At 36.4% G+C, this 24,094-nt stretch overlaps 5 protein-coding genes across 6 annotated transcripts; 4 read left to right on the top strand and 1 right to left on the bottom strand.

Moving 5' to 3' along the window:
- The first annotated feature begins 3,538 nt into the window (after nucleotides 1-3,538).
- Nucleotides 3,539-6,834, top strand: LOC147538642 (tubulin beta-7 chain-like). The gene is made up of 3 exons (XM_086639159.1): nucleotides 3,539-3,993; nucleotides 5,302-5,571; nucleotides 5,868-6,834. The coding sequence occupies exons 1-3, from the start codon at nucleotides 3,597-3,599 to the stop codon at nucleotides 6,545-6,547; spliced, it is 1,347 nt and encodes a 448-aa protein (XP_086495285.1). The 5' UTR covers nucleotides 3,539-3,596; the 3' UTR covers nucleotides 6,548-6,834.
- A 1,914-nt stretch (nucleotides 6,835-8,748) lies between these two features.
- On the top strand, nucleotides 8,749-16,508 carry LOC147538639 (uncharacterized). The gene is made up of 7 exons (XM_086642985.1): nucleotides 8,749-8,817; nucleotides 8,902-8,988; nucleotides 9,191-9,316; nucleotides 9,572-9,709; nucleotides 14,451-14,833; nucleotides 14,983-15,205; nucleotides 16,030-16,508. The coding sequence occupies exons 1-5, from the start codon at nucleotides 8,749-8,751 to the stop codon at nucleotides 14,466-14,468; spliced, it is 438 nt and encodes a 145-aa protein (XP_086499111.1). The 3' UTR covers nucleotides 14,469-14,833; nucleotides 14,983-15,205; nucleotides 16,030-16,508.
- LOC147538641 (uncharacterized) lies at nucleotides 9,925-13,267 on the top strand. The gene is made up of 2 exons (XM_086639990.1): nucleotides 9,925-13,215; nucleotides 13,262-13,267. Exons 1-2 carry the CDS (start codon nucleotides 9,925-9,927, stop codon nucleotides 13,265-13,267), a joined length of 3,297 nt encoding a protein of 1,098 aa, XP_086496116.1.
- On the top strand, nucleotides 13,282-14,214 carry LOC147538640 (uncharacterized). The gene is made up of 2 exons (XM_086639974.1): nucleotides 13,282-13,338; nucleotides 13,444-14,214. The coding sequence occupies exons 1-2, from the start codon at nucleotides 13,282-13,284 to the stop codon at nucleotides 14,212-14,214; spliced, it is 828 nt and encodes a 275-aa protein (XP_086496100.1).
- Nucleotides 16,509-18,630: 2,122 nt separating the features above from the next.
- Nucleotides 18,631-22,496, bottom strand: LOC147538638 (putative disease resistance protein RGA1). 2 transcript variants are annotated; one of them, XM_086643314.1, is made up of 2 exons: nucleotides 19,384-22,496; nucleotides 18,631-18,783 (listed from the first exon to the last, which is right to left on the bottom strand). In XM_086643314.1, exons 1-2 carry the CDS (start codon nucleotides 22,435-22,437, stop codon nucleotides 18,751-18,753), a joined length of 3,087 nt encoding a protein of 1,028 aa, XP_086499440.1. In that variant the 5' UTR covers nucleotides 22,438-22,496; the 3' UTR covers nucleotides 18,631-18,750. The 2 variants fall into 2 exon arrangements, with proteins under 2 accessions (XP_086499440.1, XP_086499439.1); XM_086643313.1 differs by lacking the exon at nucleotides 18,631-18,783 and having other exon boundaries at nucleotides 18,790-22,496.
- Between the last annotated feature and the right edge of the window lie 1,598 nt (nucleotides 22,497-24,094).

The following is a 24,094-nucleotide window of genomic DNA, read 5'->3' as shown; positions in this document are numbered from 1 at the left end:
TATAAATGGAGAGGAAAAAGAACTAAGATGATCAGAGATTCTATTCTAGATGGAGAAATCAGAGAGAAAATTAAGAGCCTCAAGACTTGTAGTCGACAACCATTCAAGTTAGGTATTTAGGGTTACTTACTTACTTGGACCTTGGAGGAAAAGAGAATTAAGGTTGCTGAAGGAGTATTTATAAAGAGTTGGGCTTTGGATTCAGTTTGGTCTTCTATATCCAATGACCATCGTAAGTCTATAAAATCCGACGGTCTATAACCTTTAAAAGTGAGGACGGATTTATTCTGTCACTAGTATCGGTCGGGTATTTGGACGGGCCATATTGGTCGGTTGGTTAGCGGGTGGTCAGTCGGGATAAAATTTTGACCGTGACGGCCCGCCAATTCTTTCTGGTCGGTCGGACACTGACCGTTATGACCATCGGGTGCCCATGGACACTTTTGTGTTGGTGGAACGGATCGGTAACGGTCTTCCGAGTCTTTTTCCCACCACTAGGAGAGAGAATGGAGGAGAAAGAGACGGCAGTTGGTGGTTAGTAGTATAATATTGCTTATCCATTTATCCTATTGAAATTCATTAGCCCACGGTAAGAAACTTCTCTAGCTCGAGCATTCATTTTGTAGTGAGATTCGTTTTGGCTTAATGTGAAATTCGCCCAAGGACTTACTAATTTTGGTGTTCTCCAACCAGAGAGATGATTTTCGAAGATTTTTTTTTTGTCATAGTGAAAAAGCAACAATAAAATGATTGTTATATCACCATGTTATATATGTTTCACGGTTGAAACTATTCTTAGTATTAACAGTTATAATGATTGTTATTGCATTTTAAATATTTATTGTATTTTTAGATGAAATTAAAATGCTAAAATTGATCGTATATCATAAACATATACATGTTGAACTGTTTTTTCTTTTTAATTTTTGGGCTTATGGTCCAAAAATCTACCCTTACATACAGATCTAATCCTCTCTAATGTTAAAATAGGTTTATAAACAAAAATATTAACATAAACGGATATCTAGTCCATTTGTCCATTTCTAGAGAAAACACAAATCCCTAGAATTCATATTAAATCATAATACCTAATCTAACCTTCTACATAAAAAAAAACTTCTTTTCCTTCAAAATCCCCAAATATCCGTTTTCCATTTTTATCTCCCATTCTCTCTTTCCAATCACGATCATATTAACAGAAACTTTATCTTCATTCTTCTCCAAAACGGAAACCATTAATGTTCTCTCTCTAAAACCAAATCTTCTTTTCAACCTCCATTATTGAGTCTCGAAATCAGCTTCATCTTCATTAGACCAGCTGAAAACTCCATCGTTTATTTCGATTTACATCATCAAAGATTCAGGTTCGTACCATTGTTAATATCAACAGTTGCTTATGAGGTTCAAGTAACAAGTTTAATCTTTCTTTTTAATGTTTTTCATCATCATTTTAAAAATATTTATGATTTTCAGTATAATCGATTTCATCTCTGTATCATCTTTTCAAATATTCATCATTATTCATGATTTTTCTCTCTCTAAGATCTTCATAACCGATTTATGATGTTAATGTAGATCCTTGTTTACTAATTCATTATCTTCGATTATGTTATGTTTGAATCCATGTATTATTTTATTTTTCATTAGATTTAGAGATCTTGATGTTCAGAACATTTCTTGATATCAGATCCGGTAGTCGTACCATTTCTGATATAGAGAAGATTCCATGCGTTTTTTTGTAACAGAATGTAAACGATGTGTAATTTATACGAAATTATGTGTACTTTATTGAACATGACACATTTTAACCAGAGTACATTCCGTACAATGTTATCGTAACAGAATGTAGACAATGTGTATTATTCAAACAATTATATGTACTTTATTGCGCTTTACACATTTGAACCAGTGAAGATTCCGTACAATTTTATTGTAACAGAAAGTAAACAGTGTGTAATGTTCCAAAAATTATATGTCATTTATTGCACTTTACATATATTTTTTTTACATAACAGTAGTCTTGTTATTCAAACTAAAGTTCTGTTGTCTCCAACACGTGATGAATTTTATAAAACATTATACATAATTTACTATATTATACATGTCGTTTGTGGTAAATTATATGTTTTGTTGACTAATGTATATGTTTTTCTTCTTGTAGTTTTGTTGTTACTGGTAGAGTTTCCTACAGAATCATCCAATCTAAGTAAGACTACGAAACTAAAATCTGATGGTTGGGATAAAATATTTACTGAAGTTGGTCAGTTGTTTCGATTTCCATCAGTGAAGATTCAGTTTGTTTGTCAAGAATGATTTAAAGCGTGTAACTGCTGTGTGTTGAATGACTCAGATAGTTGAGAAAATAATGCAGTGTACCTGTGTAAAAAACATTAAGTTCTAGTATAAATAATGTGAACCATTGGATAAATTATGTTGTATACATGACAAATGATGGTTTCTTCGCCATAATCAACACATAATTTACAAACTTGTTTCATAATTTGAATTTGATGTGTGGTTATGTATGAGTAAAAACGAAAACAAATGTTGTTGTAATGTTCGTAAATCGTACATAATTTATGAACATGTTTCATGATTTGTAGAAGATGTTTGGTTATGTATAAGTAAAAACGAAAATTAAATGAGAGAGAATGTTATATACGTTATGTACATTAACCCCCAAATCACGCTAAATTGATCCCAGAAAAATATACTCTTTCCAAACCTGAAAGTTAAGTGAGACAAAGTGATATATACGTTTTGTATATTAACCCCCAAATCACGCTAAATTGATCCCAGAAAATATACTCTTTCCAAATCTGAAAGTTAAGTGAGAGAAAGCGATATATACGCTTTGTATATTAAACCCCAAATCATGCTAAATTGATCCCGAAAAATATAATCTTTCCAAATTTGAAAGTTAAGTAAGAGCAAGTGATATATACGTTTTGTATCCAAATCACGCTAAATTGATCCCAGACAAATTTGGTCCTTGATCTGATTCGAAAAGAGGCAGATTTGATTTGGTTTCCAAATCTGAAAGGATGAGAGAGAAAGTGGTTATTATATAGTAAGGGTTATTATGTCTCAAGTGCAAAAGGACTAAAAACCTATTTTTCGGAAAGGTTTGACCGTAAATCCTTTTCGAACGTCATTTTGGGCTTATATTGATGGACTCTTTTCTTTTTCCAATGTTACTTTTAAAAAGACAGTAAAAAAACAGATTTCTTGGGCATAGAGACGGTTAGGCAGATTAACATTTTTTTTTTTTTTTTTTTTTGATGAGAAGGCAGATTAACATTTGAGAGAGAGTGGTGACAACCACGACGGAAATAACCGTCTAATGCCTTACGTGTACACCCGGGCGTACCTACTCCTCTCTCTCTAATAATCGGTGGATCGTCCGTATTCCCGCGCATACCGTCACTTTAAATATCTCCACCACCCGTTTATTTTCTCTCCATTATTGCCTTCTCTCTTTCTCTCTCTAGATTTGTTTCCTTTATAAAGCCTATCTTCTATACTAATTGAGATTTCACAGCAAGAGAGAGAGAGAGAGAGAGAGAGAGAGAGATCAACCAAACCCTAATTCGAGAATGAGAGAAATTCTACATGTTCAGGGAGGCCAATGTGGAAACCAGATCGGAGCTAAGTTCTGGGAAGTGATCTGTGATGAACATGGAATTGATCAGACTGGGAGATTCAAAGGAGGAGTATCAGATATTCAATTAGAGAGGATTAATGTTTATTATAATGAAGCTTCTGGTGGACGATATGTACCTAGAGCTGTTCTTATGGATCTTGAACCAGGAACTATGGATAGTATTAGATCTGGTCCTTTTGGACAGATCTTTCGTCCTGATAATTTTGTTTTTGGTCAATCTGGTGCTGGTAATAATTGGGCGAAAGGTCATTATACTGAAGGAGCTGAGTTGATTGATTCGGTTCTTGATGTTGTTCGTAAAGAAGCTGAGAATTGTGATTGTCTTCAAGGTTTGATTTTAGTTTCTCTTATTAGATTCATTTTGTTTCAATTTTTCTTTATCACGAATGATCTGATTTTCTATGATTATGAGCAGATCGTGTGATCTGATTATGATCTGATGAATGAGGATCCTTCTATAAATTGATTTCTTAGATCTAAATGCCTCTCTGATTCATCTTTTCTAATGCTTCATTGATCTGTATTAGATCGTCTGATCTGATTTTGATCTGAGGATCCTTTGAAATGTTAAATTTCTTGGATCGAATTGTCTTTTGTTGATTATCTCTAATGCTAATCGATGATCTATAGTGGATCGTCTAATCTGATTATGATCTATGTTTCTGTTAAAATTTGATCGAATTGCCTCTAGCTTTCTTTGTCTTATGCTTACTTGATCTATAATTTAAATGAAAAATATTGCAATCTGTTTATATACTTAGTTCTTCTTCGAACTATCCTCATTTATCCTGAAATGAGGATGAATTGATTGAGAATTTGATGTTGTGTTTATTTCGTAGTTCTTAGCTATGCTCGATTTACTTTCTTTGAACCACGTTATTAAGATCTTTTCGTGCTCCAATGCTTTATATGTTCGGATCTTTTGGTATTTGGACAGGTAAGACATTGGAGTCACAGATTTCTAATCTGTTAATGATCTGAAATCCGAACTTCAGTTTCCCAATTTTACTTTAGATCTGATGATTCTGATCTTTGTGGATGATTTCTGTTTTTCAAAATGCATTAACTTTTTCCTGATTCATTTCATCTTACCTAATAATGTCGAATCATGGAATTGCATTTATCTATTTCTCATGTATAGAACATGGATCTCTTTCGATATTTGTGTTTTGTCCTTTTAATTGCAAGATCTAGATAAGAGTCGCCGTACTCAGTTGTGTGATGTGTGTTCTATATTGAGGTTATAATGGTTGAGAGACTAGCACTAAATTGGGATGATCCGATCTGTATGAAACTAGTATTCTACAATCGTTACATTGCTCTTCTACACACTGAACTTACAAGATCGGCTTAGGTGAGAAGATCTATGTATTCTACTACACTCCACTGCTAAGAGGAATCTGAATATTGTTGGGTAGTAATGGTCTCAGTAGCATTTATAATCTGAAGGAAACTCAATTCTGTTATTTACAGCACCCCATTACTTATTCATTTGGAGATCCAACCTAGTTTGGGTATTTCTTTTCCACATGATTGTGTCATTATGAATTGTCATTGTTTATACTGTGACTCATTTATGTGAGAAGTTTTCAATGCTTAGTTGATCAAGTTGGTGTTTCACCATTGATGTATGTCAGGTTTCCAAGTATGTCACTCTCTTGGAGGAGGGACTGGATCTGGAATGGGAACTCTGCTTATATCAAAGATGAGAGAAGAATACCCAGACAGAATGATGCTTACTTTCTCCGTTTTCCCGTCTCCAAAGGTCTCTGATACAGTTGTGGAGCCATACAATGCAACTCTATCAGTACATCAGCTTGTGGAGAACGCAGACGAATGCATGGTCCTTGACAATGAAGCTCTTTACGATATCTGTTTCAGAACCCTAAAGCTTAGCACCCCAAGCTGTAAGTATTGAATACTAAATTAACTTGTACACTTTTTCTTTCCATTAGAGATCTAAATTGACTTGAGTCAGATTTCATAACGTTTGTTCTTTCTATGACTTGTATCTCTGAATGACTGACCTCATGCTGATTTTGAGTCTATGTGAGAGTCAGACATAAAACAAATCTCGAGGAAAAAGAGCTAATTGTCTAAGATAACATGAAATGGCTATTGTGTCCCTTCAACAACACCACCTAAATTTCAATCAAAAAAGTTCATTAACCTAATTATGAATCCTCGTTATTGTTTATTGCAGTTGGGGATCTTAATCACCTCATCTCAGCAACCATGAGTGGTGTAACTTGCTGCCTAAGGTTCCCAGGACAGCTAAACTCGGATCTTCGTAAACTTGCTGTTAACCTAATCCCATTCCCGCGTCTCCATTTCTTCATGGTTGGGTTTGCTCCACTTACCTCCCGTGGATCTCAGCAATACATCTCTCTTACTGTCCCTGAACTCACTCAACAAATGTGGGATTCCAAGAACATGATGTGTGCAGCAGATCCTCGCCATGGTCGATACCTAACAGCTTCAGCCATGTTCAGAGGCAAGATGAGCACCAAGGAAGTAGATGAACAGATGATAAATGTTCAGAACAAGAACTCATCTTACTTTGTGGAATGGATCCCAAACAATGTGAAATCAAGTGTTTGTGATATCCCACCAACTGGGCTAAAGATGTCTTCTACTTTTGTTGGAAATTCAACTTCAATCCAGGAAATGTTCAGGAGAGTGAGCGAGCAGTTCACAGCCATGTTTAGGCGTAAAGCTTTCTTGCATTGGTACACAGGAGAAGGAATGGACGAGATGGAGTTCACAGAGGCAGAGAGTAATATGAATGATCTTGTTTCTGAGTATCAACAATACCAGGATGCAACTGTTGAGGAAGATGAAGAGGGTGAATACGAGGAAGGAGAAGAAACTTATGAAGGCTGAGTCGATAATATATCAGACAGATATCGCAGCAGCCCAACGAGTTGAAGAATCAGATGAAAGAGTGAATGCTATATTGAAGATAGAGGAGGGAGAGAGAGAGAGAGTGAGATGCATATAATTACTTTATATGTTGTTAAACTGATAGTAGTATGCTCCTGCTTTTATGAATTTCTGGTTTGGTTGATTTGTTTTTGAGTTTATATCTCCTCTTAGTAAGTGAACTCTCCTATATGATGATGTTTTTTTCATTCAAGTCAATAAGTAATGGTTTGTTTTTATCCTTTAAATTCCTACCTTTATTCTGTGCTTTTGATCATTTCTGCTGTTTTTTCCTCTCTGTTCATTTAACAGATCATCCAATTGGGTTAAGATTTTATCATCTACTTCAGAGAAAGGAATTTCAAAGTTCTCTCATGTGTTCTTTTCCCTTATTGTTGGAGTCTGACTCATCTAAATCAAATAGATCCCAATAAACAATTAGAAATTTAACCATTCAGACATTGAGTCAGATTTGAGATCTGATTTAGGAGAACAGCAAATACGACTTGAGTTGCATTATTGGAGTGTTGTGTACAGCTGAGAGCTGAGTGAGTTATTAGTCTCTACTGAATACTACATCAATAAGTCAATGCATTGATAACACGACATAAACTCTGTCCACCACCTTTGGTGCAGGGTCTGGATACTCCCTCTTAAGCCCATGAGGTCGTGGCATCGAGTCAATAAATAATGAGAGATTAAGAGAGAAATAATGAGAGAAATAGTGAGAGATCGAGAGTCATAGATAGTGAGAGCAATAGAGAGAGATAGTGAGAGACCGATTAACAGTGACCGATATAGGAGAAAAAAAAGTGGCAATGGTGGTCGGAATGGTGGTGGTCGGAATGGTGGTGGTCGGAGTCATGTTTATCACATCTTAATGATATATCAACTCCATGTAATGCTACCCTAGATTGTATTCCATATTAAAAAAAAAACATGTACGAAATACTAAAGCTTTCATGCATTGATGACACAACATGTGCTGATGCTTTCAAATTAGTGAGATTTTGAAGACGATTTGATGAGAGAGCATGTGCTTAAATCTTCTAGGCCAAAATTCTGATTAAGAATCTAGGAGAAACGCATTTAATCCATAGGGGCGGTCAATCAACGTTTCGAACGAGTGTGGTATTTTTTATTACAAAGGAAATTTTGTTTTTCCACCTCGTCTGAGGATCGAACTTGAGACTTTCAGAATTTTGGAGCTTGTGTCAACACTTTCAAACACTTGTGCAAGCAAGTGTTGACTACGATATACATTATACAATTTTGTTTTTCACATATACGCTCGTTTAAGCTAAATTAGTCACACTAAACATAGACTCCTTTAATAGAAGCTCCCATCTCGAAGGCTCTAAAGCTTTTAAAGATTTTAATTTTCTCTCAAGATTTAATTCACAGGTCTCCCAACCAAATCTTGGTTGGGTGATGTGTTGGTCAAGATCTAGTGAAACTTTCTCCAGATTTTAATTTTCTCTTGCTAGATCTTTATTGAGATCTGTCGGAAAACGTGCTCGTGATAGTGTCATTTTCCTTGATTCAAAGAGAGACTAGACCCCTCGACAAAAAAAGAAAAAAAAAAGAGTTAATTCCTATATGGCCCCCTACTTTGTGACCAGCTTCCTTTATGGCCCCTTTTTTTCGTAAATTCAAATATGACCCCCTATTTTCAAGTAAATGTCATTACTACCCTTCTTAATTTTAAATTTAAAACATTTAAAAAACATTATTTCCACCTCACCCCTCTCTCTCTCCACCTCATCTCTCTCTACAACTCACCCATCTCTCTCTCCAATTCACCTCTCTATCTTTCCAACTCACCTCTTTCTCTTCCAACTCACCTCTCTCTCTTCCAACTCACCTCTCTCTCTCTCTCTCCAACTCACCTCTTTCTACCCACATATCGCCTATATAGTTTCCTTAAGGATACGGAAGTCAAAGCTCTACCCAACATGAAGGAAGCACATTCAAGAAAATGAAAACACCACCACAGCTAGGCTGAACTTATTTTGCTCATAATAGATAGAAACAGAACACAAACATAATAGCATTAAATAAAAGGAAGTAACCAAATGACCATTACAGGTAGCTGGTTTAAACCAAAGAGAACTAACCTGAATATAGCTAAATGAAAATAAATGAATTAAATTTGATTAATGATGTTAGACCATTTGAGTTTGCAATTGAAAGAAGACAGATTGCACGGATGGTCTAATATATCAAAGAATGTATGTTATATAGCTGGTATATGGTTTTTTTTAACTTCCTTCGTTTATTTATTTATTTTCTAACTACATTTATTTATTTTCTAGGAATCCAGTGCAAGTCATCACCTACGTCGTGAGAGGGAGCAACTAACACGCAACAATAAAGGAAAAGCTTTGGTGATACCTATTAATGTATGTCAATATTTTTTCCCTTCCTTACTAAGTCTTACTTGACCTTAGTTTTCACTATTCCAACCTAAATAGCTGATTACTTCAACATCGGTTGGTTCGAATAATACTATTTCGTTCTTGCAAATAAATTTCAACATTCCCAAATGATATCCCCACTTACTTTGCGCTTCATGTTACGTAACTATCAAGTCACATTCTACAGGAACAGTCGAACTGCCCCTTTAACTTCATACAAACAACACCTTTACGGCCTTTGAGAATATATGATACAAGTTCAACCGTACCCATTCAACACGCAACACTCCCCAATAATGCATATGCAAATGAGGTTAGTTTTGAAATATTTACAACTTCATTAAATATTTTAATTTTAACTATTGCTATTTTTTACGATTGAAAGATAAGACCAAATTAAATGATACTTTTATATCATTTTAAGTTAACCAGTTTATAGATTGTCTTACTATTAAACTAAACATTTCCTACCTTACTGCGATTTACCTAATCCCACATCCATATTTTCCAATATTGATTATTAGACAATTATGGCCTTGTCAATTTCATTTCCTTCTTATTCTAACAGAATCGCAGCATAGCTCAATGCTTGCGTCGCAACAGGGAACGATTAACCTCCCAATATAACAGAAAAGCTCTGCCGGGACCTATTGATGTATTTCATGAACCCGTACCACCTACACCAACCCAAACACATGTTCATGAGGTTAATTATCTCTTATTGTTGTCCTCTCATCATTTATGAGTTCCATTATGCATATATATATATATACATCAACCAATTATATCTATATTGATATCTTCTATATATTTTCCATATATTAGACACCCAGTACGTCGTTCCATTGTACAAATATATCGAAGCGTGCGAAAATATTGCCTCAACAAACTGGTGTTGTCACACCTAATAACCAAGTTTCCATGGAATGTGAGAGGTCGAACGCACATACAACTTCACCTGTAGATGTAAGCAGTACAATCTCCATTGACCGCCACTTCTTAGGAGCAATGGAGACTGTTTGTCCTCACTGTCAAGCACTACATTGGATAGATGAAAGATTGCAGAAATCTTCTTTATCAAGACCATTATTCGGAACATGTTGTTTGCAAGGAAAAATCCGTCTCCCATTGCTACGAGAACCACCATTGGCACTGAAAGCGTTGTATGATGAAGATGATGTAATGTCAACCTCGTTTCGACGTGACATTCGGCGTTACAACGCCGCAAATGCTTTCACAAGTCTAGGATGCACTTTAGAATCAAGAATTCTACCCGGTCGGGGTCCATATTCATTCACTATACACGGAGAATTACGCCACAGGACTAGTTCACTCTTACCGGCGAATGAAACTCCGGCCTCTTATGCTCAGCTCTATATTTATGATCCTTCAACTGCATTACAGATCCGTGGCGAGAGAAATGCTGATCTGGATGTTGCTATCCTTAGTATTATTCAAGACACTATCCTCCTTCACAATGCATTTTATAGTAAATATTGTCAGGCCTATGAGATCTTATCAGAGATGAATTCTTCTGACCAACATTTACATGTTCACTTGCATTACAATCCATCCACTGACAGACGGCTCTACAATTTGCCTACATCAAATGAGATTGCAGTTATAATACCGGGTGATGGTTCTGAAAAAGCTTCGTCAAGGGATATTGTACTTCATTTAAAAGGGTCAACCGAATTACTTAGGATATCCGAATGTCATCCAGCTTACTTGCCTTTACATTACGTCTTACTATTTCCATTTGGAGAGTTAGGCTGGGACCCAGATTTGAAACAATGGGATCCAAAGAAGAATCGTGTTAGCAAAATACGATTGACGCAGATGCAATTTTACTCTTACCGTCTCTTCGAACGTCAGAATGAGTACTCATCAATATTAAGGGCAGGTAACTTATTTCAAGAATTTTTGGTCGATGCTTGGGCGTCAACCGAGCAAAATAGGTTGATGTATATTAGACATCATCAGGGTCAACTACGGTCTGAACTTTATAATGGTCTTACTGATATAACTGAAGATGGAATACGTCCGGATCAACTGGGTCGTAAGTTCATATTGCCATCATCCTTCACAGGGAGTAGTCGACACTTGTTTGAAATATATCAAGACTCAATGGCAATAACACGTTACCACCACCATCCTGATATATTTTTAACAATGACTGCAAATCCAAAATGGCCAGAGATAACATCTGCTTTATTACCTAATCAAAATGCGGTGGATCGCCCAGATTTGGTTGTCCGGGTCTTTGAACTCAAGAGGAAAAAATTAATGGACGTTATAAAAAAAGAATGTGTCTTTGGCAAATCAGTTGCCCATGTTTACACAATTGAGTTTCAGAAACGTGGTTTACCCCATATGCATTCCCTCATTTTTCTCGAGCAGTCATATAAAATTCATATTGCAGATCAGGTTGATCGAATTGTTTCTGCCGAATTCCCTTCAAAGCAAAACAATCCATTACTATTTGAAACAGTTAAAAACTGTATGGTTCATGGTCCCTGTGGTCAGCAAAGGCCTACTTCCCCATGTATGATTGATGGAAAATGCTCAAAAGGTTATCCTCGCAATTTCACAGATAAAACGACCCTCGGAGAAGATGGATATCCAATATATCGTCGTCCCAACGATGGACAATCATATACTGTCAGGGGACACCTGGTTGATAATAGGAATGTTGTTCCCTACATCCCGCGTCTTTCAAAACAATTTGATTGTCACATTAATGTTGAAATTTGTGCAAGTGTTCGATGTGTCAAATATATTCACAAATATATATACAAAGGTCACGATAGAGCAACAATGGTTGTGGGAGCAGCAGACGAAATTCAGCAATACCTGGATTCACGGTATATTGCCCCACCTGAAGCAGCTTGGAGGTTATTTGGTCATTTGTTACATGAAGAATACCCAAATGTCGTGCGTCTAGCGGTGCATCTACCAGGTATGCATCATGTTGTTTTTAACCCAGCAGACCCTCCTGACGTCATTCAGTATAGAGCTGCACAACAAATGTCTACTTTAATGTCATATTTCATCAAATGTTCTACGGATGAAAATGCAAGAAATTACACATATCAAGATTTTCCACAACACTATGTTTGGGATAGAGATGCGAAGTTTTGGCCTAAACGGAAACAAGGTTCTGCAATAGGGAGAATGTATTTCGTAAGCCCAAATACTGGGGAAAGATTCTACTTACGGCTGCTATTAACAGTTGTCGTTGGCCCGTCTTCTTTCGAATCTTTACGCACTTTCAACGATGTTTTATATGATACATTCAAATTAGCATGTGTGGCCCATGGACTCTTAGAAGATGATGCCGAGTGGATACAATGTTTAGAAGAAGCTGCATTGATGAAAACAGGTTACCAGTTGCGAAGACTATTCTGTATCATTTTATTGGAGTGTAATCCTTTGAATCCTGCTGATTTGTGGAATAAGTTTGCACTCTTAATATGTGATGATATTCCATATATCATTCGTACTAAACATGGAATTGAAAATCCAACAGAGGCCCAAATACTTGATTTAGGATTATACTTCCTCAATGAACTCCTTTTTGAATCTGGTAAGGACCTTAAAAAAGATTTTCCCTCCATGCCTCAACCTCAGCAAATTTGGAATCAAGTATTGGGGAATAGATTAATATGGGAGCACTTACAACTACAAAACTCAATAAATGAGTTCGATTTATCAGCTAAAATTGATCGTCTCAATAAAGCACAACGATCCGCTTTTGAGTTAATAACAAGGTCTGTATATCATAACGAAGGTTCGGTTTTTTTCCTAAATGGTCCTGTTGGAACTGGGAAAACGTTTGTGTACAATACAGTTGCGACTTCCTGTCGACTGAAGGGTAGTATAGTTATAACTGTTGCTTCATCTGGTATTGCATCTTTATTGTTAATTGGAGGGCGAACAGCTCATTCGACCTTTCGCATTCCTCTAGATGTCCATGAAGACTCTATTTGCAACATTGGCAAACAAACCCCACTAGCAGACTTGTTTAGAGCAACAAAGTTGATCATATGGGATGAGGTTCCAATGCAACATCGATATTGTGTAGAATCAGTTGATCGTACACTTAAAGATATTCGAGATTCAAATCGACCGTTTGGGGGAATTACAGTAGTTCTTGGAGGTGACTTTAGACAAATTCTACCCGTTATTCTAAAAGGCGTTAGAGAGGAAATTGTAGGGGCCTCATTAAGGAAGTCTCCCCTTTGGATACACATTAAAGTCTTAACTCTCTCCCAAAACATGAGACTTGATTTAGATGATCCGGGGAGTATTTCCTTTCAAACTTTCCTACAAGAGGTACATCTTCGTTATGTCTCGATAATCACACTTAAATATTTTTTTTATTTTTATGATGTAAGAAACATGATAATTGATTATATACATATACTCTATAATTTTTAGGTTGGAACAACACCATCGGAAAATATACAATTGCCTTGTTCGATTAACAGATGCGCCTCTCTGTTACATCTGATTACAAAAATCTATCCAGAGTTAGGTGTACTTACAAATGTTCCCCCTGATTACCTTACACAAAGAACCATCTTATCTGCGCAAAACGAAGATGTATCAGCCATCAATCTTGCAGCTTTAAACATTTTTTCTGGAGAGACTATCACTTATCTCACAGCTGACAAGATGATTGATACAGAAGTTACAAATTATTCCTCTAATGTCAGCTACCCACCCGAGTTCCTTAACTCCCTTAATCCTCCTGGATTTCCAGAATTCAAGTTGGATATAAAAATTGGGTGTCCAATTATGTTGTTAAGAAACCTTTCTCCGAAAGATGGTCTTTGTAATGGTACAAGATTGATGGTGGTTAGATGTGCCCCTCGAGTTATTGAAGCAAAAATATTAACAGGAGATAAATCGGGCAACCTGGTTTTTATTCCTAGAATTTCTTTGACACCAACATCTTCTGATTTGGGCATCCACTTCGTGAGACGTCAATTTCCTATACGGGTAGCGTATGCCATGACAATAAACAAGTCCCAAGGTCAGTCTGTGAAATTTGTTGGAATCGACCTTCGTTTTCCAGTGTTTAGTCATGGTCAATTGTATGTTGCTTTATCAAGATGCACTGCGAGTAGTAGGGTCCACGTTTTACTACCCGAACAGTCTGATACTTTTGGTACCCCTAATGTTGTTTATAGTGAAGTTTTATTATAGTTGTTAGAAACATTTTCCATTTTGATTGAATTGCAGTTTATACGATTTCTTAATGATATTATGTATTCGTGATTAATTTACTATTACATAGTTATGAAAAGGAATCTACAGTGAATTTAGTAGCTCATGCCGATTATATATACTTTTGATATTTATAAATAGCTCGTCCAGGTCAAGGATTGCAAAAGAGGCAAAAATTATTGTAAACATATCTTCACATTTTCTACACCTTGCAGGTCAAAGTGGATACCTGATGTGTATGCGATGATGAAGCTTAATAAAACAAAACTACTATAGGACAGGTATATGTGTATCCATTATATACAGGAAAGTAATATATTGGTCTATATAAGTTGCTATGATGAGGTTCGTGAAACTGTTGATATGGGAATATAAGCTCATTGTACTTCTTTCTGTTAATTTATTAACAACTATTTAATCGATATCTTCACTTTGTTTATCCAAAATTAAAAAGAAATATTACAACCCTCTCCACTTCAACTGGACAAAGTTAGTTTCATTCTTTTGATTCTTGTTCTCTGTATATAATTCGTACAACCTTGAAGGTGAAAGCAGCCAACAGGAATGGGCAGTACCTCAATTACTAATGATGTTACAGGTATTTAAGAATCAAGTTCTTGTCTAGAGATTCAATCAATAGTCAAATTACATCTGTACTTACAATAAAATTGATCCCATTTTATTATTCAACAAGTATAACTATAATCACATTATAAGTTTAATTCTCACCATGCTACATCATTTCAGGTGTTCTTCAACCAAATGTCATTAGATCCAAAATTGAGAAGCATAACATGCAACTACTTCAGAAAATCTTCGGCATTGAACCACAGATGAATATGAAGCAGACATGTCAGACTCAATTGAAAAATTGAACGGGTTAGCAAGTAATTACTAATTTTATGGCGTCGTAACAATCGGCTACATATCATAATATTCAATACCATATTGAATCTGTTCCTACTCCAAGGTAAAATATTCATCGTTAAGTTCTTCTCATGCTCGATGTCAATCAATTAAACCCATGCTTTCCCAATTGCACGTTTACTATGTCATTTACTAATAACATAAATTAATCATTTTTCTTACACTGATTTTGTTCATACATAATTTCTACACTGAGTCCCCTCAAACAAAAGAAAAACAAGTTGCAACTTCAAGCTCACGTCAAATCCACTAATGGTGTCGTATTGATGCACAATTATATCAATTAACACGGCTCGAATCAATCAGCCTAAATACATATCAAATAAATAAAGTAGTTGCCCTCTTCACCCATTTACAAATAAATACAATTTTGACCCTGACTCGATACCACAATTGAAATAACTGAATATTGGTGATTACTAATCCTGATTTAAAGTGCTTCTGATAATCTGTATTAACCAAGAAACAATTAGTAGAAACCATAAGTAAAGAACTTGTGCTTTTAAGTTAAACATTCATGCCTATGTAATTTGGTCCATTAACATTCAGTCAAAACTATTCACATGTCTTATAATTTGAGGTGGTCCCAACCCTATTTCAGAATGACTTCACTTTGAGGTGCCAACCGTCCTTCATATGTAGAATGACGACGATTTCGGTCAAATTCAGAAGAAAATTCTAAATATCGTTCTTGCACAAGAAAACCTAGAGCCTGGTTTCCAATACCATAAACTTGCCCATGCAACTCAAGGATACTCTGGTAGTGATTTGAAGACACCTTCCTAAATACTTGGTGTATTTTTATGAGTAATTTTGCAAAAGTTAAGATCTGTGGTTGCATTTATTCATTTTTTTCCCTATTTGCAGAATTTATGTATAGCTGTCGCATAAAGCCCAGTGCAAGAACTCTTGGTACAGGAGAGGAGGTATACGGTATTATCGAGTTTCTCATTTGATGTAGAGCTATCTGCCATCTGCATCTCGTTTTCTTGTTTCTCCTCACGAATTTCTTGTCAAAGTAGTCTAACATGAAGGCCGTCTCGTAAATGTGATTTAGCTGGGTTGGCCCTTTAGTTTACATATGCTACAATTTTGGCAATGTTTTCCAATGTGCTGCTAAATGATAAAGATAATCTCTGCTGCCATCAAATCTAGATATACTTGAGCTGATTTACCGATGAAAAATAGTTTATACTTGTTACCTATCTTTATATCAGTACAGATATGACAGTGCAAAAAATGATAGAATCTCAAAATTAGATCAACAACCCTATGTAATTTGTTATCCAAATATGTTGTTCATTACATATAGTTCTATGCAAGACAAGTGTTTGACCTTTTTTTATTATTCAAATTTATTAAGGAAAAAAATAAATCAACAAGGAAAGTTGGTGTCTTTCAGGGTCACAAAAAGTCGCTCCCAAAGGTTGATGTTCGGATTTAATATTATCACAAACTTAGAATTCATGAATTGGTGCTTAGATGATCATCCCATTTTCGTCAAACTTGATCATCCCATTTTCGTCATAAGCTGGACGGAAATCAGTCTGGAATATTTTGCCGGTGTTCTTAGAAAGTAAAATCTTGTCCGGGGACCTTCCACCAATTTTTAGAATGAATGACATGAAGCAGGATAGTGCAATATGAATAGAGAATTGCTTTTTGAAAGCCCAGAGATGGTTATTGCTCATAAGAGTCTTGTGCATGTAATGAGAAAATACGGTTTCGTTTACTAGATTCGTTGTTATGTCAGTGTATGTTTGAAGTCGAAAATCCGAAACTGTTTCTGATGATATGAGACCAGATATAACATGGTCTAGTTGTTCCTTGAAATGGATGATAGGGAGACCAGCCTCTCGATTGTTCCGAGCACTGTTGAACTCATATACCTCAAGGAATGTGATACACATTGGATCATCTTCTACGAGTCGAACCTGACAAAGTTTAAGATCACATATGATATCATGAAACAAAAATTAATCCTACAGATCGGGAGGAAACTGTAATCGGGAAAAATATCTCAGGGTTTTTAGGTAGGATTGAACTCTGCCATGTTGGTAATTGGGTTTGAATGGACACTAAGATGGTGGGTTTCCAGGTCACAAGTGGGTCAACGGAACTGCACCCACCAACAGCGTCCAATGGAACTACTGTGGAGAGAAAGAAAACAGTTGTACTATTGAACGGTGGAATTTACCGATTCCACTGGCTCACAAGTCCCACCAGACGTGTTGGTGGAGCAGGCCTAGTCCAGGGAAGTTTATACTTAATACGGATGGAGCTCTAGATAAAGAGAGTGCTGGTTATGGGGCAATAATACGAAATTCGGAAGGGGAGGCGAGAAAGGCAGTCACAGCAAAGGGTAGAGAAGCAGACTATTTTCATACATGAACTTCAAGGAGTCAAATTGGGCCTAAAATTGGCCTCTGACTTAGGGATTAGTCACAGCGAGGTAGAGGTTGACTCTTCTAACATCAGGGATCTTTTTGCGAAGGCTATTCCAAAGGTGTGGCGGAAGGCACTTTGTATATGGGCGTTGGTAAAACGCCTAAAAGACCGCTTCGACAGTTGTGTAGTCAAACACATGATATCGAGAAACGAATCAAGCAGTCGATTTCTTATCGAAAATGAAGTTAGGAAATGGAGACGTATCTGGATGTCAAGTATGGATACGAGAGGAACGGTGCGGTTAAGGAAAGGGTGGGGTGAAATTATTTGTAATTATCTTTTTCCTTTTTGTTTGATTTCGGCATATTTCTTGTAACGTTTTTGGGTTTTGTCCCGCTTATCTATATCAAAAAAACATGGTGCTTGCTTCGAAGAGCATCCAGAATATCCTTAGCAGCGTATAATGCACTAACTTCCGAAGCTACCGTTCCCAATCCATCATTCAATAGTATTGAACCAAACAACATCATTCCTTGGAAGACTATACTTTAAGGGTAGATGGAGTTGATCTTCATTCACTTGTAGGAATTTATTTCGGTACTATGGTTGATATATAGTTTCACAACATATTACAAATGTATGTTTCATAAATAATATATCACTTTCATAATGCACTCTGATCTGTTAAATCATTAGATGGACATAATTATAGCATCTCAAATAAAATAGGAAATTCAACTCTGACATCAATGTCTTCGATTTCTTCAATTTGGCTTTGTGTTAGTTGCATATCACAGATGCCTCATTCTTGATCAGTCTCTGCGCCTAATAAAGAAAAATAAAACATGATGAAGCAACAACCTATTAACTAGTAAAAGTAAGAGAGGAAAGTAGTAAATAAGACGCACCTGTCTCTCCATATACTGTGCATACTCTGCTTCAATATCTTTGATGTACTATCAGATTGAGGATGCAACCATTCAATATCTATAAAACTACATGCTCTCAAGGGCGCTTGTAAATCAATGTCTTGTAAATGTGGAAGGAAACCTTGGAAATTAGAGCATCCTAAGTCTAGGATGTAATATCAAGCTGTTGCAGAGAAGTCAAGTCGGTGATATTCAATACTTTGGCATTGACTTGTTCAATGGTAAGCTCCTTGAGAATGTAATCAACTTTGGGCCAAATTTAGTGACCAACTCAACAAGCCTCGAAAATAAGAAGAACGAAACTCTGGTGGATTCTGCTGCAAGAGCTGCCTCCTCCTCAATCCATTCTTCTAGCATTGTTCCGATGGTGCAGTTTCTGACAGTTCCCCATATTTACTTCCTCTGAATTGCATAGTATGTTCCAGGTTGAGTTTCCTAAGTTTCAAATCTCCAATTTTGTTGGAATACGTCTACGCCGCAATCTGCTCCGAACATGCAGCTTTGAAAGAACCTTCTTTGTACTATCAGATTTAGGATGTAACCATTCAATCTCTATACTGCATGACCTATCAATGGCTTGTAAGTCAACGTCTTGTATATGTGGAAGGAAACCTTGGAAATCAGGACACTTTTTAACCACGAGAGACTTAAGTCTAGGATGTAACATCTGGCGCGGCAGAAACTCAAGTTGTGGAAGATTCACTATACAAAGCTGGTGCAGAGAAGTGATGTTGTTGATATTCAATAGCTTGGCATTGACTTGTTCAATGGTGAGCCCCAGAAGACAGGGAAAATTAGTTGGCATTGTAATCAACTTTGGACAAAATCTAATGACCAACTCAACAAGCATGGGAAAATAACAAGAATGCCGCGAAAGTTTGGTGGATTCTGCTGCAATAGATGCCTCATCCTCCTCAATCCATTCTTCTAAATTGTCCATATCAAGTAAAGTAAGTTTTTTCAAGTGACGAAGTTGACCAAGGCCTCGAAGTTGTTGAATTCCGTTACAGTTTCGCAGTTTTAGCTCCAACAAATTTGGTAGAGACAATGACGTATTAGTAGTCATCCATGATGGAAATTTCAAACCTTTATAGCCATCAAAACTCATTATCTTCAGATTAGAATGAGGTTGAAGGCCTTCCAGTACGTCTTCATCCAAATGTCTGTTTTCGTCAACATCATTATCATCAATATCTGAACGAGGACCCTGCCAGTTTAGTGTCAAACCGGTAATATATGATTTTTCCCTCAAATTTGCTCGTTTGGCTTCCTCTATTCCACCACCTCTTACCCTCTTCAAACAATTGATCGTTAACTCACCACCAATGAGGTTTAGACCTCCAAGGTCTCCAATACCACCGCCACCAGCAGCACAATGTGATCCACTCACATCATACCTATCTAATCTTTCAAGACGAGTTAGGCGATCCATACCTAGCATTGTTCCGATGGTGCAGTTTTCGGGCCATGTAAGACTTCTCAGGTTGGTCCAATTTCCTATGTATTTGGGAAGCTGACAGTTCCCCAGATTTACTTCCTCCAGATTGCATAGCCCCCTGGTACTAGTACATGACTCTGGTAACAATCTGATTTTAGTATTTTCCAGGTTGAGTTTCCTAAGTTTCAAATCTCCAATCCTGTCTGGTAATACTTCTAAGCTGCTCCACCGAAAATCTAATTTGGTCAATTCCGTCAATCCAGTAATACTGTCAGGCAAATCTTGTATCCTTGTCTGAGAAATACTTAGGACACGTAAATGTTTCAAATCTCCCAACTCTTTCCTTAGCTCACTAAGATTTTTACAACCACCAACATTCAACACTTCCAAATCATGACAGTTATAAATGGAGTCCGGTAATTTGTCTATCTTAGTACTAGAAAGATCAAGAATTCTCAGTTTTTTCAAATTTCCAATGTCACTGGGTAACCCTTCTAATTTAGTACAATGGAGGAATAGATACTGCAAGTTAGTCAAGGTACAAATAGACATGGGCAGTTCTTCAACTTCTGAACATGCATAAAGAGAAAGATGCCTTATCTTTTTTAATGCTCCTATGTCATTAGGGAGACCTCCAAGATTCCAACAATTTTCTAGTAGGAGTGTTTGCAAATTGTATAGAGCACCGATAGTCAAATCTTGTACTTGGAGTCCGCAGTATGAGAGGTTAAGGTATCTCAAGTGTTTCAATTTGGCAAAAGAAAGACTCGTAACCATTGGATGCATCAGACTTAATACGCGTAAGTACTTATTACTAAAAACACAATTAGATCTCCACGGATCATATGCTCCGATGGTAAGAAAAGTATGCAGTTTCTTTGGAAATGTTGTTGAAATATCTTTCTCGTCAAAATTAACCCCTAGATGACGAACTTCTTTGTTAGAAATGGCATCCATTTCACTCACCTTCACATTTAAGAACTCATTATTCTCACTAACACTTTGTGCAAGCTCATATATAAGATCATGCATCTTGTACTTTTTATATCGTTTTGGCGGATGAGTTTGGAGTAATGAATTGTTTACCAAAGTATTAAAAAATTTCTTTCCTTCTTCTTTCGTCAGTGATGGAACAAACCCTTCTGCTATCCACAACTGGACCATAGTTGTTCTTTCCAATTCCCATCCCCTTGGAAATATTGTACAATAAGAGAAACACTGTTTTAGTCTGGGCGACAAATGATCGTAACTCAATTTCAGTATTTCCTTTATTCTACTTTCATTTTCTAAGATTGTCATTATGGGCATCTCTTTTATTTTCACCCAATCCTTTTGTTGATTTTTGTTGTGCATAAAACTTCCTAGTGTTTGTGCTGCAAGGGGAACACCGCCACATTTACTTGCTATGCCTTTTCCAAGATCTATCATATTTGAGCTCTCCCGTGCTCCACCAGGAGAAAATGCTCGGTGTTTGATAATAGACCAACAACCCTCGTCCGAAATTTGTTGCAAAATGTATGGAGAAATCGCTCCCCTAATGTTCGATGCAACCTCAATGCTTCGTGTAGTTACTAAAATTTTGCTCCCTTGAGCACCAACTACCAACCGACTTTTAAGACCTGCCCATTTTCCAATATCTTTGTCCCAAAAATCATCGAGGACTAACAAATATCTCTTACCGTTCAACTTTTCACGAAGTCGACGTACCAACACATCAGTAGTTGGTGTGTCAGAAGTGGATCCAGTAACTGAGCCAAGGATATCTTTTGAAACTCTATCAACAACAATATCACGATCTGAGACATAAACCCATATTTTTAAGTCAAAGTATTTGGTTACAGTCTCGTCATTATATACTCGTTGAGCAAGTGTTGTCTTTCCAATCCCGCCCATACCCACAATGGATATGACTGAAACTTTTTCATCATCATGTGATTTAATCAGCAAGTCAACTATGTGGGATATATCATTCTCCCTTTCGACATTAATTTCGGAATCGTCTCCGTAGGAGTCAGTGTTGTTTTGCCCGTCCCATTGAAGATGATCACTAATACTAGTACCACTACCCAACTGGTTGAATCCAAAGCTAGCCATATCTTTGGCAAGAGCATCTAAGTTTGTGTTGATAGTTTTGATTTTAGTCGCCATCTGGTAATCAAATGAGATGTTTTTGCATACTGAAAGTAAATAATTGCCTACCTTGTCTCGCTTACAACAGTTCATAATATGATTTTTAGTGTGATCTCGACGCATTAATTCGTAGGCAAACTCGTCGAGCACGTCGTCAGCATCATAAGCGACATCTCTGAGGCGTTTCAACCAAAGCTTGACTGAATTTTCATTCACTTGTCGATTCTCAGCATCAGATATTACAGCCAAAATCATCTCAAGTGTTTTTTCGAGATTTTTCAGATCACCTTTCACCTTCCAAAATGGACTAATCTCATCTGAGATGACACCCACCAGTTTCTTCAAGATTTCTGTTACACCATTAACTACAAGACCTTCAACTGTTGTCATTCTCTTTCTTTCTCTCTCTCTCTCTCTCAGTAAGGATAATGAGTCTCATTTGCTGAACTATTCTCTTTTTTAAAGAGCTCTCTCTCTTCATTGACACATGACTTTATTCTCTTTTTTCTTTATTCTAATGGTTTACAATTGTCTTTGTGAAGATATTTCTGATATTAGCACGATGGTGATTATTTTCTCTTTCAAGTGATTATTTTCTGAGCCGGCCAAGTATCTGGGTCGAGATTCGGCTGGGCATAGCATCAACCCTCTATGTTGAATAGCCCCATCTTTTGCACATAGCAATGGGACCAAGAAAAAATCAAAATCATTTGTTATTTAATATTTGTATAGTTCCAGGATGTGAATCTAAGGTTGGAATTTCTTACTTTATCTAAGATTGCTTTTTGTAGTAAGAGCATCTTCAACGCAAAACTCAAAAAAAAAAAAAAAATCTCTATTTGTCTTAAGTGTTAAGTTTCAGTTGAGATTCTCACTCCAAGGCGGCGGAAATAGAGATCCTCAATTTTTTTTGTCTCCAATGCAAAACTTTAAACTTGTGTTTATTTTCTTATGTGACACTGATATTTTTGTAAAGAAATAATTAGTTATTTTGAAAATATAGAAGACTTGATTTCTATTGGTTAAAATTCAAATATTAATGATTTGGACAATTAGAGATATCTCAAGAGGACACTTTAGAAATAGAGTGTCCTCTTGAGATATTTCTATTCCATCCTCGACACGTCATCTTTGAGATCTTAGTTGAGTTTTGTATTGGAGAAGATTTTTAACAAAAAAAAAACTCCAAAAATCTTACGTGGCGCACTCCGAGTTTCGAAGGTTGAGTTTTGCATTGGAGATGTTCTTTGTTTATTTAAGATTGATTCTTGTAGTAAGTTTGGAGTTTCTTTCTTTATGTAAGGTTGATTCTTGTATTAAGCATGGAGTTTCTTTCTTTACGTAAGGTTGATTCTTGTATTAAGTTTGGAGTTTCTTTCTTTAAGTAAGATTGATTCTTGTAGTAAGTTTGGAGTTCCTTTCTTTATGTAAAATTGATTCTTGTAGTAAGTTGGTGATGGTTTGACATTGTTTCTATGAAACTGTTTCTAATGTGTCCTTCTACATAATATGCGTCTTGATCTGATTCTTAACCTAGACTTCAGTTGTGCTAGTGTAAGACGCTTGTTGTTTACTCTAAGTGCCCCTGCAAATTGATCATAGTCTGAATCCAGACGTTGTGAAGCCAATCTGACGGATTCTATCATGAATTGACGATAATGAGCATGATATTTGTTTTCGTTCTATCAGATATTCTGCCACTGAAGCATTACTCTTCTTAAGGTCTTTTCTTTTCTTCCTCAATTTGTCTTTTTTAATTCAAGACCCAAAACAAAGTAAAAAAAAAATACCGTTGGTTTAGGAGCATGATGGCGGCCATCAACATGGGCCTCATGGAGTCATGGCCAAGCCATTGGGCCTCACGACCGAGACCATTAGGGTTAGGTTTGAGTATTTCCTACTAAGTCTAGGTTTAGAAGTTTCTATGTTTGAGTATCTTTGATATTTAGGAATCCTAGTTCGAGTCTATCTAGAAGTGTCTAAGTTCCTATAAAAGGACGTCAGAGTTTGTCTTTGTTAATCAGATCAGAGAATATTATCAATCGAG

The sequence above is a fragment of the Eschscholzia californica genome, unplaced genomic scaffold (genome assembly GCF_041429995.1).
Source record: "Eschscholzia californica isolate CP2 unplaced genomic scaffold, dmEscCali1.0.p SCAF_5, whole genome shotgun sequence".
Taxonomy (NCBI): Eukaryota; Viridiplantae; Streptophyta; class Magnoliopsida; order Ranunculales; family Papaveraceae; genus Eschscholzia; species Eschscholzia californica.
The sequence above is the reverse complement of the archived record's forward strand: the minus strand, read 5'-3'. Positions and strand labels throughout refer to the sequence as shown.

Coding starts and splice junctions, on each gene's coding strand:
- LOC147538642 (XM_086639159.1), top strand. CDS start 3,597: ATGAGAGAAATTCTACATGTTCAGGGAGGCCAATGTGGAAACCAGATC. Junction 3,994..5,301: donor GAATTGTGATTGTCTTCAAG/GTTTGATTTTAG, acceptor GATGTATGTCAG/GTTTCCAAGTATGTCACTCT. Junction 5,572..5,867: donor AAAGCTTAGCACCCCAAGCT/GTAAGTATTGAA, acceptor TGTTTATTGCAG/TTGGGGATCTTAATCACCTC.
- LOC147538639 (XM_086642985.1), top strand. CDS start 8,749: ATGTTAGACCATTTGAGTTTGCAATTGAAAGAAGACAGATTGCACGGA. Junction 8,818..8,901: donor GGTCTAATATATCAAAGAAT/GTATGTTATATA, acceptor TTTATTTTCTAG/GAATCCAGTGCAAGTCATCA. Junction 9,317..9,571: donor ATAATGCATATGCAAATGAG/GTTAGTTTTGAA, acceptor TTATTCTAACAG/AATCGCAGCATAGCTCAATG.
- LOC147538641 (XM_086639990.1), top strand. CDS start 9,925: ATGGAATGTGAGAGGTCGAACGCACATACAACTTCACCTGTAGATGTA.
- LOC147538640 (XM_086639974.1), top strand. CDS start 13,282: ATGAGACTTGATTTAGATGATCCGGGGAGTATTTCCTTTCAAACTTTC. Junction 13,339..13,443: donor TTCAAACTTTCCTACAAGAG/GTACATCTTCGT, acceptor TATAATTTTTAG/GTTGGAACAACACCATCGGA.
- LOC147538638 (XM_086643313.1), bottom strand. CDS start 22,437: ATGACAACAGTTGAAGGTCTTGTAGTTAATGGTGTAACAGAAATCTTG.